We start from the raw sequence: 13,568 nt of genomic DNA, 5'->3' as shown, positions 1-13,568 counted from the left end.
AATATATATTTCATCACGGCCGGATGAAAACGCTAAATTATCCAAATTGACAGAGTGTGTTAAAGATATAAAAGATTGGATGATGCATTATTTTCTTTTATTAAATCCAGACAAGACAGAGGTAATACTTATCGGTTCAAAAAACCGCCCACAAAACCTCTCACAATACAACTTTGACATAGTAGGATGTCCTGTTACTTTATCCTCTACAGTAAAAGACCTGGGTGTTATACTAGACTGCAACCTGTCTTTTGAAAATCATATTTCATATGTTACAGAAACAGCCTTTTTCCACCTTAGAAACATTGCTAAGCTACGTAATATGCTATCAGTTTCTGATGCAGAAAAATTAGTTCATGCATTCATGACCTCGAGACTAGATTACTGTAATGCTTTATTAGCCGATTGTCCTGCATCCTCAATAAACAAGCTACAGTTAGTCCAAAATGCAGCCGCTAGAGTTCTTACTAGATCAAGAAAATATGATCATATAACACCAATTTTATCATCACTACATTGGTTACCTATAAAGTTCCGTATTAATTACAAGGTATTGCTACTGACTTATAAAGCCCTAAATGGCTTAGCTCCAGTCTATTTAACGGATCTTCTATCGCCCTATAATCCATCGCGCTCTTTAAGATCAATAAATTCGAGGCTTTTGGTCATACCTAGGATATCCAGATCCACCAAAGGAGGGAGAGCATTTTCACATTTAGCTCCAAAACTCTGGAATAGCCTTCCTGATACTGTTCGTTGCTCAGACTCACTCTCCCAGTTTAAAACTAGATTAAAGACGCATCTCTTCAGCCAGGCATTCATATAATACTTTTAATCTTACAGTTCAAACTACAATCCGACCTCTAGTTCATAAACGCCAGAGGAGAACTGGCCCCCGACTGAGCCTGGGTTCTCCCAAGGTGTTTTTTTTTCTTCTTTTTTTTTTCCATTAGGTCACATGATGGAGTTTTTTCGGTTCCTTGCCACTGTTGCCTTTGGCTTGCTCAGTTGGGGATATTTTGGGGATTTAATTTAATTTTATCAATCAATAAATTCCACTAGAAACAAACCTTGTTGTATTATTTTAATTTAATACTGTGAAGCTGCTTTGATACAATCTGTATTGTGAAAAGCGCTATACAAAATATACTTGATGATGATGTTTTAAATGCTGACGGAAATGTTGTGTTGTGTGTGTTTGTTTCTCATTCTCTGTGTGTGTGTGTGTGTGTGTGTGTCTGTGTTTGTGTGCATGTCTCTCTCTCTCTCTCTCTCTCTCTCTCTCTCTCTCTCTCTCTCTCTCTCTCTCTCTCTCTCTCTCTCTCTGTGTGTGTCAGTACTGTGTGAGCTGGCCGTCGGTGGCGCTGTGGTCAGTTAAGGAGGTCTGTGATTGGATGAGGCGCGAGGTGTGGGCGTGTCTCTCTCTGTCGTCTCTCCTCCCTCCCTCAGCGGGTCACATGACGTCAGTGGAGCTGAACGCTTCGCTGTCCTGGTCCGTTCTCCAGGTCCCACTCACACACACACACTCGGACCGTCACACACACACACACTCGGACCCGCTCACACACCTGGAGCCGCTGCTGTTACTGGGGGTTCTGGAGCTGGACTCGACCCGTGCCACGCTGCAGCTCCGAGACCAGACGCACGCGCTCGACTGTGTGTGTGTCCAAACCGGCCAATCAGGAGCCATCGACACTGCCTGGCAGGGTAATCACACACACTCACGCTCAACATGACTATTATTATTAGAAATTACATATTACTGTGTTTTGTGTGACAGCAGAATTAGTTTAGATTTTATTTCAGTTTAATTCATATTTTGAATTAGCTTGTAATTGTATATTTTTGGTAGTTCTGTCAATCAATTAAAAACAATTAACTTTTTAATATACTTTTATATTGTAATAATTGCTAGTTTGTTGTGTTGTCGGTCCGATCCACTTTCAAGGGTTTCTCAGAAATCACTTACTGCACTTTTAATTGGATGTAAACGTGCTCAATGCTTTTTACAGATGTTCAGGGTTGTTAAGTGAAACTCTCATGGCTTATTTCTTGAGGTGTGTGTGTGTGTGTGTGTGTGTAGGCTGTCTAGTGTGTGTGCGGCGGTGTACTTTAGTCATGGAGAGATTCATGAAGACAAATTTCCCTTCCTGGAAACACCTGGATCAGCCAAGTTACATCATACACAAACACTGCAGGTACACACACACACACACACACACACACACACACACACACACACACACACACACACTCACACTCACAAACACACTCACACTCACACACACACACACTGCAGGTACAAACACACACTCACAAACACACTGCAGGTACACACACTCAGACACACACACACACTTAAACACTGCAGGTACACATACATTCAAACTCTCTCTCTCTCTCTCTCTCTCTCTCTCTCTCTCTCTCTCTCTCTCACACACACACACTTAAACACACACACACACACACACACGCAGATATTTATGTACAGTAGCACATTTCATACATTCAATGTGCTTTTAAAATAATACTAAAAAGAACAAAAAATTATCTCTCTGTGTGTGTGTGCGTGTGTGTGTGTGTGCAGGGTTTATCTGCAGCTCCGTGTGGATGATCTGACCATCATCAGTCCGTCTGCTGCCATGAGCCGCCGTCTGTCAGAGAGACGAGAGCGTGACGGAGGAACGTCAGAAACCACTCAGAGCCCTGCGGTGGCGTCCGAACGACCTCTGACCTCTGCAGCGTCGTCTGAGCGACCTCTGACCCCTGCGGTGGCGTCCGAACGACCTCTGACCTCTGCAGCGTCGTCTGAGCGACCTCTGACCCCTGTGGTGGCGTCCGAACGACCTCTAACCTCTGCAGCGGTGTCTGAACGACCTCTGACCCTTGCGGTGGCGTCCGAACGACCTCTATCCCCTGCGGCAGAGCCCAAACGACCTCTAACCTCTGCTGCGGTGCCCGAACGACCTCTGACCCTTGCGGTGGCGTCCGAACGACCTCTATCCCCTGCGGCAGAGACCGAACGACCTCTAACCTCTGCGGCGGCGTCCAAACGACCTCTGACCCCTGCGGTGGCGTCCGAACGACCTCTGACCCCTGGTGCGGCACCCGAACGACCTCTGACCCCTGCGGCGTGTGTGAGTCTGCTCCTCCGGCTGGAGAGCAAGCAGGGCGTGAGGCTCCAGAACGGCTCCGGCGCGGGTCACACACACACACACGCACTGCAGCTGGGCTTCGTGTGCCGAGCCGCGTGTCTGGGAGACGCTCAGCGCTGGGAGAACGACCCCAGGAACTGCAGGATGCAGGAGCGGGAGCGAGACGGAAGACTTCGGAAGGTCAGGAGCGCCAGTTATCGCCATAGCTGTCGTGTTACGGCCCGTTCACACCAACAGCGATAACTATAACAATAACTAGATTATATATTCTGGACCTCTGCGATTATCTGTTGTACAGTGTCTTCTGACATTTTAAATGCCCTTTAAATTCGAGTGGATTCTGATTGGCTGTCAGTGTTTTATCGTTCGACAGCTGGAAAAAAATCGTTCTGAAAGTGATCCCAACGATATCGTTCCTCATACCTTTAACGTTATAGCTCTGCTATTATTTAATATGGAGAACGATTTTTAGAACTATATCTTTATAGTTATCTTTATAGTTATAGTGAACAGGCCTTTAGTGTATCTGCTGATGTGTGTGTGTGTGTGTGTGTGTGTGTGTGTGTGTGTGTGTGTGTGTGTGTGTGTGTTTGCAGATTGAGCTGCACTTCATGGGTCCGTGTGTTCGCTGGTTCCCCGTCCTTCATCCTGGGTGTGTGTACAGATTAATCGCACTCAACACCGCGGTACGACTCGCTCTCCTCCGCCATTTTACTGTGTCTGATATTAGACTGTTTATTCTGATCAAGAACTGCCCACTTCAACAGGAAGAGACCGTCTGACGGACATGTACCGCTTCTACTACTACTGCTTCTTCTTTTTCTTCTTCTTCTGCTAAATCATGCTAGAAGCACTAGCAATGTACTAAATCATGCTAACAATGTGCTAAATCATGATAACAATGTACTAAATCATGCTAGCAACATGTTAAAACATGTTAGCAAAATATGCTAAATCATGCTAGAAGTACTAGCAATGTACTAAATCATGCTAGCAACATACTAAATCAAACTTGGTGCTAATTCATGTTAAGACCATGCCAGCAGTGTGTTAAATAATGCAAAATCATGTAAGCAATGTGTTAAATCATGCAAGCAACATGTTAATAATGTGTTAAGTCATGTTAGCAACATGCTAGTAAAATGTTAGCAGTGTGTTAAGTCATGTTAAAACATGTTAGCAATTTGTTCAATCGTGTTGGCATCATGCTAAACATGTTAGCAATATGCTATTTTATGCAAGAAACATGCTAGAAACATGTTAAATCATGTTGGCAACATACTAAATCATGTTAGCACACACCAAATCATGTTAGCAATGTGTTAATTCATGTTAGAAACCTACTAGCAACGTGTTAAATCATGCTAACAACGGTAAAACATGTTAGCAATGTGTTAAATAATGCTAAAACATGTTAACAATGTGCTGAATCATGTTAACAATTTATTCAATTATGTTAGAAACATACTAGCAACGTGCTAAATCATGCTAGCAATGTTTAAACATGTTAACAATGTGCTAAATCATGTCAACAATTTATTAAATTATGTTAGAAACATACTAGCAACGTGCTAAATCATGCTAGTAATGTGTTAAATCATGCTAGTAAAATGTTAGCAATGTGTTAAAGGGACAGTACGCCAAAAAATTATCATTCTGTCATAATTTACACATTTTATCATGTCGATCCAAACCTGTATGGCTGTCCTTCCGTGAAACATAAAAGAAGATACTTTGAAAGATGTAGAAGTAAGTCACACAGGTTTGAATGACATGACTGCGAGTAATGATGTCATCTCTCTGTCTGTCTCTCAGGATGTGAGTGTGTTAAAGGCCACAGGGGTTTCTGCGAGGGGCGGAGTCTCACAGCTCAGTAGCCCCGCCCTCCTGCTGCAGCCGCAGTGGCGCTTGCACACGCTAACAGACGAGCAGGTACAGATGCTTTCAGTGTAGCACATCACGTTAAACTAAACGAAACTGAGAAATGTTTCCTCAGCAACTAGCTGAAATAAAACAAGTTTGTTTTTGTATTGCAGTGTGATCAGTCAGATGTTCCGGCGCTCATGAGCGTATCTGAGGTTCTTCACAGCAGGTGACGATTATCCGCTACAGCTAAGCACATCTGTAGACGTTCACATCTTCAGTCAGTCACTGAGAGACGCTTTGTGTGTTTTAACAGCTCCGCCCCTGAGGTCGTCTCTTTTTATGGAGTCGTTGCTCAGCGAATCACATTACAGGAGGACAGCGGAACTAAACCCAAGATCCAATCACTGACTGCCGCTAAAGGTTTGGCTCCGCCTCCACTTTTTCTCTCTTTGCAGAAGAGCTGTCAAAATGGCTGAAAGGCTAAATTCGAATTTCTTTCTTAAATATTAGAAAAATTTGAATTGTATTCGAATTCTAAAGGCAATAATGTTAGAGGAAACAGTGCTGTAGCGTCTCCTGTGTCCACAAGAGGGCGCAAGCGAGCGCAATAAGCAAATATAAACCAAATCAAGCATCGCATCTTTTATTGAAATGAAATGACATTCACTTTTTAAAGTGCATTAACATTTGAAACAATTGATCTTACATAAAATATAATTTCCTTAATGTGCATGCAAGGAATATTAGGTTACAATAGTGCATAAAACTGTGTTCGTGCATCAAAAACACACTTCAACACACAGCGTAATGAACTACATCAACACACAACAGCAAACTGGCACTCAGAAACACACTTCTACTCTCTACATGTACATATAGTTCATCAAAAACACCAGACGCTCTTGATCTGAGCGAGTGCTGAGCGCTTTAGTTGACAAAAATACGAATGCACGGTTTTTGTATTCGAATGTGCTGTTTTTTTATTTATTTGACGAATATTCTAAATTCTAAATTGTAATTGACAGACCTACCCTGCAGCTGCTGATCCGCTCAGTCTCTATATGTGTGTGTGTGTGAGTCAGCTTGAGCTTCACTGTAATCCTCCAGATCCAAGCGTCGTCGAGGACCTGAGGGTGTGTCTGAGCGTCCAGGACTCCGCATGTCCAGGTCATGTGATCCACGTGTATCTGGATCTGTCGTGCGGCCCGTACACACACGGCCTGATCCCCGGAGCGCCGCTGCAGATGCACCACGTTCAGCGCAAAGTGTCCAGGTCAGACGCTGAGGCTTTCACACACACTTGATCTAACAGGGGTTTATTATTAAAAAAAGTTGATTGTCTGAAACTTTCACTGATTGGTTGAACAGTTCAGTAGGAGTGTGGACACCCCTGCACTCTACAGCACAGCTCAGATGTTATTAACATTCATAATCAAATTATGTGAATTATGTGAATTTCCTGAATTTGACTTTCTGAAATTGTCTTAGTACTATAATCTTTGTCATAATATCCTTTCAGTGGTTAAAGTTTCCACAGTCACTGCTTGTGCTGCTCTTTATTTGTACCATTTTGTTCTATTAGTTTATTTTTGTTTATCTATTTACTTTTTTTTATTTGAAAGATGATAAAGATATTGTTTGATAAGTGAGGTCTCTGATTGTAGATTATGTAGAAATACATTTGATAAAAAATTGCTGATTTGCTTAAAAAAACATTTCTGATTATTTTCAGTGTTGAAAACTGTTGTGCTATTTCATATTTTTATGAACTTTTTTCAGAATTTACGAACAGCCTTTATTTGCATTTAATAAATTAATATATAATGTAACATTAGAAATGTCTTTACTGTCACTTTTGATCAATTTAATGTATCCTTCATGAATCAAAATATTAATTTATCTTTTTTTTTTATCTTACCACAAATGTTTGATTGGTATCATTGTTTGCCAGAAACTCTGTAAAGCTGCTTTGAAACAGTGTTTGTGGAAAAACTCAAATAATCGACCTTGACTCGAGTGTGTGTGTGTGTGTGTGTGTGTGTGTGTGTCAGGGCGTGTAATGTGTACTGCCGCTCTCTTCCCATCAGCCGTGTGAGCGTCACTGATCTGAGTTCAGTCTGCTCAGGGTGAGTGTGTTTACTTACACTTCACTTATGGCCTGAATGTGAACCAGGAAGTAAACAGGATGTAGAATTGTAGTTTGAAATTAAAGGCAGTTTGAAATCAAATGGTGTATTTTTTTTATTATGAATGATTTCTTTATTTTCTGTGTTATATTGTATTATTTTGCACTAATGCACATGTTATTAGTTATTATGAACGATTTATGCTTGCATATCATTATTTTCATATCTGCCTCCATTTAGTTTGTGACGCCCACTTTCTACGATCCAATCCGTTCCCGATGGACAAAAACTTTTTTTTTTCTGGTTTGATTAACTGAGATATACACTATATTGCCAAACGTTTTGGGACACGCCTCCAAATCATTGAATTCAGGTGTTCCAATCACTTCCATGGCCACAGATCAAGCACCTAGTCTGGGTTTGGCGGTTTCCAGGAGAACTTGCCTGACTGCATTGTGCCGAGTGTAAAGTTTGGTGGAGGGGGGGTTATGGCGTGGGGGTGGGGTGGGGGTTATGGTGTGGGGTTGTTTGGTGGAGGGGAGTTATGGAGTGGGGGGTGGGGGTTATGGTGTGGGGTTGTTTGGTGGAGGGGAGTTATGGAGTGGGGAGGTGGGGGTTATGGTGTGGGGTTGTTTGGTGGAGGGGAGTTATGGAGTGGGGGGTGTTTGGTTGTTTGTTTGTGGGGGGGTATGGAGTGGGGGGGGTTATGGAGTGGGGGTTATGGTGTGGGGGGTTATGGTGTGGGGTTGTTTGGTGGGGGGGCTTATGGAGTGGGGGGGTGGGGGTTATGGTGTGGGGTTGTTTGGTGGGGGGGTTATGGAGTGGGGGGGTGGGGGTTATGGTGTGGGGTTGTTTGGTGGGGGGGTTATGGAGTGGGGGGGTTATGGAGTGGGGGGGTGGGGGTTATGGTGTGGGGTTGTTTGGTGGGGGGGTTATGGAGTGGGGGGGTTATGGAGTGGGGGGGTGGGGGTTATGGTGTGGGGTTGTTTGGCGGGGGGGGTTATGGAGTGCGGGGGTGGGGGTTATGGTGTGGGGTTGTTTGGTGGAGGGGGGTTATGGAGTGGGGGGGTGGGGGTTATGGTGTGGGGTTGTTTGGTGGGGGGTTATGGAGTGGGGGGGGGTTATGGAGTGGGAGGGTGGGGGTTATGGTGTGGGGTTGTTTGGTGGGGGGGTTATGGAGTGGGGAGGTGGGGGTTATGGAGTGGGGGTTATGGAGTGGGGGGGTGGGGGTTATGGAGTGGGGTTGTTTGGTGGGGGGGGTATGGAGTGGGGGGGGTTATGGAGTGGGGGGTTATGGTGTGGGGTTGTTTGGTGGGGGGGCTTATGGAGTGGGGGGGTGGGGGTTATGGTGTGGGGTTGTTTGGTGGGGGGGTTATGGAGTGGGGGGGTGGGGGTTATGGTGTGGGGTTGTTTGGTGGGGGGGGTAATGGAGTGGGGGGGTGGGGGTTATGGTGTGGGGTTGTTTGGTGGGGGGGTTATGGAGTGGGGGGGTTATGGAGTGGGGGGGTGGGGGTTATGGTGTGGGGTTGTTTGGCGGGGGGGGTTATGGAGTGGGGGGGTGGGGGTTATGGTGTGGGGTTGTTTGGTGGAGGGGGGTTATGGAGTGGGGGGGTGGGGGTTATGGTGTGGGGTTGTTTGGCGGGGGGGTATGGAGTGGGGAGGTGGGGGTTATGGTGTGGGGTTGTTTGGCGGGGGGTTATGGAGTGGGGAGGTGGGGGTTATGGAGTGGGGGTTATGGAGTGGGGGGGTGGGGGTTATGGAGTGGGGTTGTTTGGTGGGGGGGGTATGGAGTGGGGGGGGTTATGGAGTGGGGGGTTATGGTGTGGGGTTGTTTGGTGGGGGGGCTTATGGAGTGGGGGGGTGGGGGTTATGGTGTGGGGTTGTTTGGTGGGGGGGTTATGGAGTGGGGGGGTGGGGGTTATGGTGTGGGGTTGTTTGGTGGGGGGGGTAATGGAGTGGGGGGGTGGGGGTTATGGTGTGGGGTTGTTTGGTGGGGGGGTTATGGAGTGGGGGGGTTATGGAGTGGGGGGGTGGGGGTTATGGTGTGGGGTTGTTTGGCGGGGGGGGTTATGGAGTGGGGGGGTGGGGGTTATGGTGTGGGGTTGTTTGGTGGAGGGGGGTTATGGAGTGGGGGGGTGGGGGTTATGGTGTGGGGTTGTTTGGCGGGGGGGTATGGAGTGGGGGTTATGGTGTGGGGTTGTTTGGTGGGGGGGTTATGGAGTGGGGTTGTTTGGTGGGGGGGGTTATGGAGGGGGGGAGTGGGGTTGTTGTTTTAACTCCATATTAACCCCTATGGATTAAGAATGGGATGTCATTAAAGTTCATGTGCATGTAAAGGCAGACGTCCCAAAACTTTGGCAATATAGTGTACGTTATAACAGGGAATAAAAGACAAGCTCAGTTTCATGACTTTAAGGAAGTAGAATTAAAATGGAACTCCAATTTTGAGAATAATGTGAAAAGCTGATTTCATGATATGAGTCCTGTTGATAAATACGTGATATTTTGACTTTGATTTCAGCTTTTTCACGCTTGATTTCAGAGATGGCTTCCGTCCTTCTCTCTGCAGGTCAGCGGTGTCTCAGGCTCCTCCTCCCATGATGCTCTTGGGCGAGTGGGCGTCGGCCAGGACGCAGCAGGGGGTGGTGGGTCAGGTCAAAGGTCACGTGGTGCGTGTGCTGTCTCTGCGGCTGCAGTGGACGTGTTCTCTCTGCGGGAGCATCTTCACACAGGTACTGATGTCATCGCTCGCGTCGCATGCGGACGCTCTGTTAGGCTGATTACCCAGAATTCCTTCCGGTCCTGTTGTTTCAGAAGTATTTTACCATGTAGGGTCTTTGAAGAGTTAAAAGGCATGATCCAAACCAGCCAGCTTTGAGGATTAGATTTGAAGCAAAAACAGTATTTGAACATCAGACTAACAGGCAGGACAGTAAACCTAACGACTTTAATTAATGAGGGGAAGAACTATAATCCCATAAAGCACTGCGAATGATATGATCATATATTCAAGGATGTTGTTAAATATGCATATACTGTAAATATGTAGATACACACCAATATTTCAGTTTACTTGAGATATATAGGAGTGGGCGGAGTCTTCTGGTGCGTTTCACATGCTTTTGTCCTCTGATTGGTGGAGAATCAGAATTATGTAATGTAGTTTTTCACCATAATTGATGCGGTTAAACACGATTATTTGAGAATAATGCTGACAGATGGCTTCAACAAAAGCGTAAACCTTCGATTAACAGCCATCATTAAAAATCAATTCCCAGATGAGTAAAATGAATGGGATTTTGAATTCCACTCTCAGCTTCTGTCGTGTTTTATTTTCACCCCGTGATGTTTTTGTTCCCACAGACGTCCTGTGGCCGAACTCACCCACCATGTGACTCGACCAGCGCAGTGTTTCAGGCTGAGGCGAAGTGAGTGTGTGTGTGAGTGAGTGTGTGAGTGTGAGTGAGTGTGTGTGTGTGTGTGTGTGTGTGTGTGTGTGTGTGTGTGTGTGTGTGTGAGTGAGTTTGTGTGTAAATAAATTAATCAATAAAAAAATTATTAATAAAAATAATCTTTCTTGTTAATGTACACAATATTTTTTCATTGCGCCCCTACATTTTTTTTTTACATGCTTTTAAAGGGATAGTTCACCCAAAAATGAACATTAGCCCATGATTTCCTCTCCCTCAACTCATCCTAGGTGTGTATGACACTCTTCTCTCAGACGAACACAATCAGAGTTATATTAATAAACACCCTGACGCTTCCAAGCTTTATAATGGCAGTGAATGACTGTATGTCTTTGGAAGTCCATCATTAAAGTGCTCCACACGGGGTTAATAAAGGTCTTCTGAAGTGAAGCGATGTGTTCGTGTAAGAAAAATATCCATATTTAAAACATTATCAACTAAAATAACTAACTTCCTGCAGACGGGCGTCATTTCGTCGGGTCAAGTGTTACTCTTCTGCCGTAAATCGATGCGTACGGCCGTCTGCAGGAAGTTAGTTATTTTAGTTGATAATAAGACGTAGCCATTCACTGCCATTATAAAGCTTGGAAGAGCCAGGAGATTTATTAATATAACTCTGATTGTGTTCGTCTGAGAGAAGAGTGTCATACACACCTAGGATGAGTTGAGGGAGAGGAAATCATGGGCTAATGTTAATTTTAGGTGAACTATCCCTTTAAGTTTTTCAAGTATCAGTCCCTGATAGCATGATGATGGAAACATGTTGTGAAGTGATTGTGTGTGTGTGTGTGTGTGTAGGGTGGCGGTGGAGGACGGTTCTGGTGAGGCTCACGTCTGGTTCTCGTCTGAAACGGTCTGCGATCTGCTGATGTTGAATTCGGGTCAGTGGGAGGGGCTTCAGAGGCACATCAGGGTCAAAGGTCATGTCAAGGTGTACACACGCGGATACAACATGGTGAGTGTTTCAACTCCACACACACACTTACATGAGTGCCTTTGGAGCTCCATCGATTTGATTTATAATTCTTGACTTACAACGAACATTTTCTACTTTTCCTCACTGAGAAGCACTGCTGCTCAAACCTCATAGTTACAACGCGGACTGTTGAGCAGACGCGTCTCAAGCCTATTAGTGATCCAACGCTGGATACTCTTATAGGTTACTCCTGGGGATCACGGCTGAACACGTCTTCTCCACACTCACTTACAAACTTACTGTCCATCTGTTAAAATGGCGAATATATCAGATGTATGTTGTCTACCTTTTGGTGCAGGTGAGGACACATTTGAGCTGCACGCGTTGCAGTCTGAGCTGGAAGCTGTTGAGAAACAGATCCACGACCTTTTAGTGAGACAGGCCGAGCTGATAGACCGGCGTTTAGCTCTTGAAACATCACGCGCCGATGCACACAAATCAGTGATTAACGTTACTAACCCGCTGACTCCGACCTTGTCTACTCCGTGCGTTTCTCAACATCGGTCCCGTGCGCCGAGGTCGCGATCAGCCATGGTCTCGTTCACTCCGGCTCCAACACGCCACCACGAAGCCTGGATGGTTCCGCAGCGGAAGACGCGAGTCAGGACCAGAGTAAGACTCTCTCTGACCCTCCCGGTTTTCGAGATATCCACCCAAAACCGCTTCTCCCCTCTTCGCGAAACAGAACGCGATGCTGTGATCATGGGCGATTCCATCGTTCGGCACGTACACGCTACGTTAGGTAAAAGTAAGGTGCACAGTCACTGCTTTCCTGGTGCTCGTGTTTCTGAAATCGCTGCTCGCGTTCCCGAGATTCTGAACGCTGACAAGCGCGTCGGAACTGTGGTCCTGCACGCGGGAGTGAACGACATCAGGCTGCGCCAGACGGAGATTCTGAAGAATATATAGACCGCCTGGGCCTTACGCTGATTTCCTAAAAGAGTTTGCAGATTTTCTCTCAGACCTATTAGTCAATGTCGATAAAGCATTAATTGTTGGAGATTTTAACATACACGTAGATAATCCAAATGATGCATTAGGGGCTTTGTTTACAGATTTATTAAACTCCTTTGGGGTCAAGCAAAACGTTACCGGACCAACTCATCGTTTTAATCATACACTCGATTTAATTATATCTCATGGAACCGATCCAACCGATATAGATATCATTCCACAAAGTGATGATGTCAATGACCATTACATGGTAACTTGCATATTACGTACTCCTGTAATATATCATGCTGCGCCGCGTTATCGATCAGGCAGAACAATCCTTCCATCCACCTTAGATAATTTTTCAAATTGCTTATCTGATCTGTCTCAGCTGCTCAGTGAACCCAAACAAACAGATGAATTAGAGGAATTAACTAGCACTATGAGCACCATTCTCTCTGGAAAATTGGATATTGTTGCACCCATTAGATTAAAAAAGGTCAGAGAGAAAATTAAAGCACCATGGTACAACAACACTACGCATGTTCTAAAGAGAGAAACCCGTAATTTAGAGCGTAAATGGAAACAAACTAATTTAGATGTCTTTAGAATCGCATGGAAAGACAGTATGTCACGTTATAAAAAGGCCCTAAAAGCGGCCAGGGCTGAGCACCTCCGCAAACTAATAGAAAACAACCAAAACAATCCTAGGTTTTTATTTAGCACCGTGGCTAGACTAACAAATAAACAGACGTCACCTGAACAAAATATTCCGTTACAGTTTAGTAGTAATGATTTCATGAAGTTCTTCACTGAGAAAATAGAAAACATCAGAACCACAATTGTAAACGTTCAATCCTCAATCACGCCTTATAATTCAGCCTCAATTATCACGACGCAAGAACAATTACAGTGCTTTACAACTATAGAACAAAAAGAGTTAAATAAACTTATCACTTCATCTAAAACAACAACATGTTTATTAGATCCTATACCAACTAAACTACTGAAAGAAGTGTTACCTGTAGTGGAAGAGCCTCTC

The 13,568-nt window shown here is 44.8% G+C and overlaps 1 protein-coding gene across 1 annotated transcript in view; it reads left to right on the top strand.

Moving 5' to 3' along the window:
• The window catches only part of ctc1 (CTS telomere maintenance complex component 1), a 28,580-nt gene that overhangs the window by 10,839 nt on the left and 4,173 nt on the right, over positions 1–13,568 (top strand). The window contains exons 10-21 of the mRNA XM_084099335.1: positions 1,338–1,707; positions 2,084–2,198; positions 2,588–3,335; positions 3,752–3,841; positions 4,971–5,087; positions 5,192–5,247; positions 5,335–5,441; positions 6,129–6,294; positions 7,073–7,147; positions 9,717–9,879; positions 10,511–10,575; positions 11,416–11,572. Of these exons, the coding sequence (XP_083955461.1) occupies positions 1,338–1,707; positions 2,084–2,198; positions 2,588–3,335; positions 3,752–3,841; positions 4,971–5,087; positions 5,192–5,247; positions 5,335–5,441; positions 6,129–6,294; positions 7,073–7,147; positions 9,717–9,879; positions 10,511–10,575; positions 11,416–11,572 (2,229 nt within the window). The remainder of the gene's footprint in view (positions 1–1,337; positions 1,708–2,083; positions 2,199–2,587; positions 3,336–3,751; positions 3,842–4,970; positions 5,088–5,191; positions 5,248–5,334; positions 5,442–6,128; positions 6,295–7,072; positions 7,148–9,716; positions 9,880–10,510; positions 10,576–11,415; positions 11,573–13,568) is intronic.

Source organism: Abramis brama (genome assembly GCF_963993115.1).
Source record: "Abramis brama genome assembly, chromosome: 22".
Lineage (NCBI taxonomy): Eukaryota > Metazoa > Chordata > Actinopteri > Cypriniformes > Leuciscidae > Abramis > Abramis brama.
This window is presented reverse-complemented; position numbering and strand designations above follow the sequence as displayed.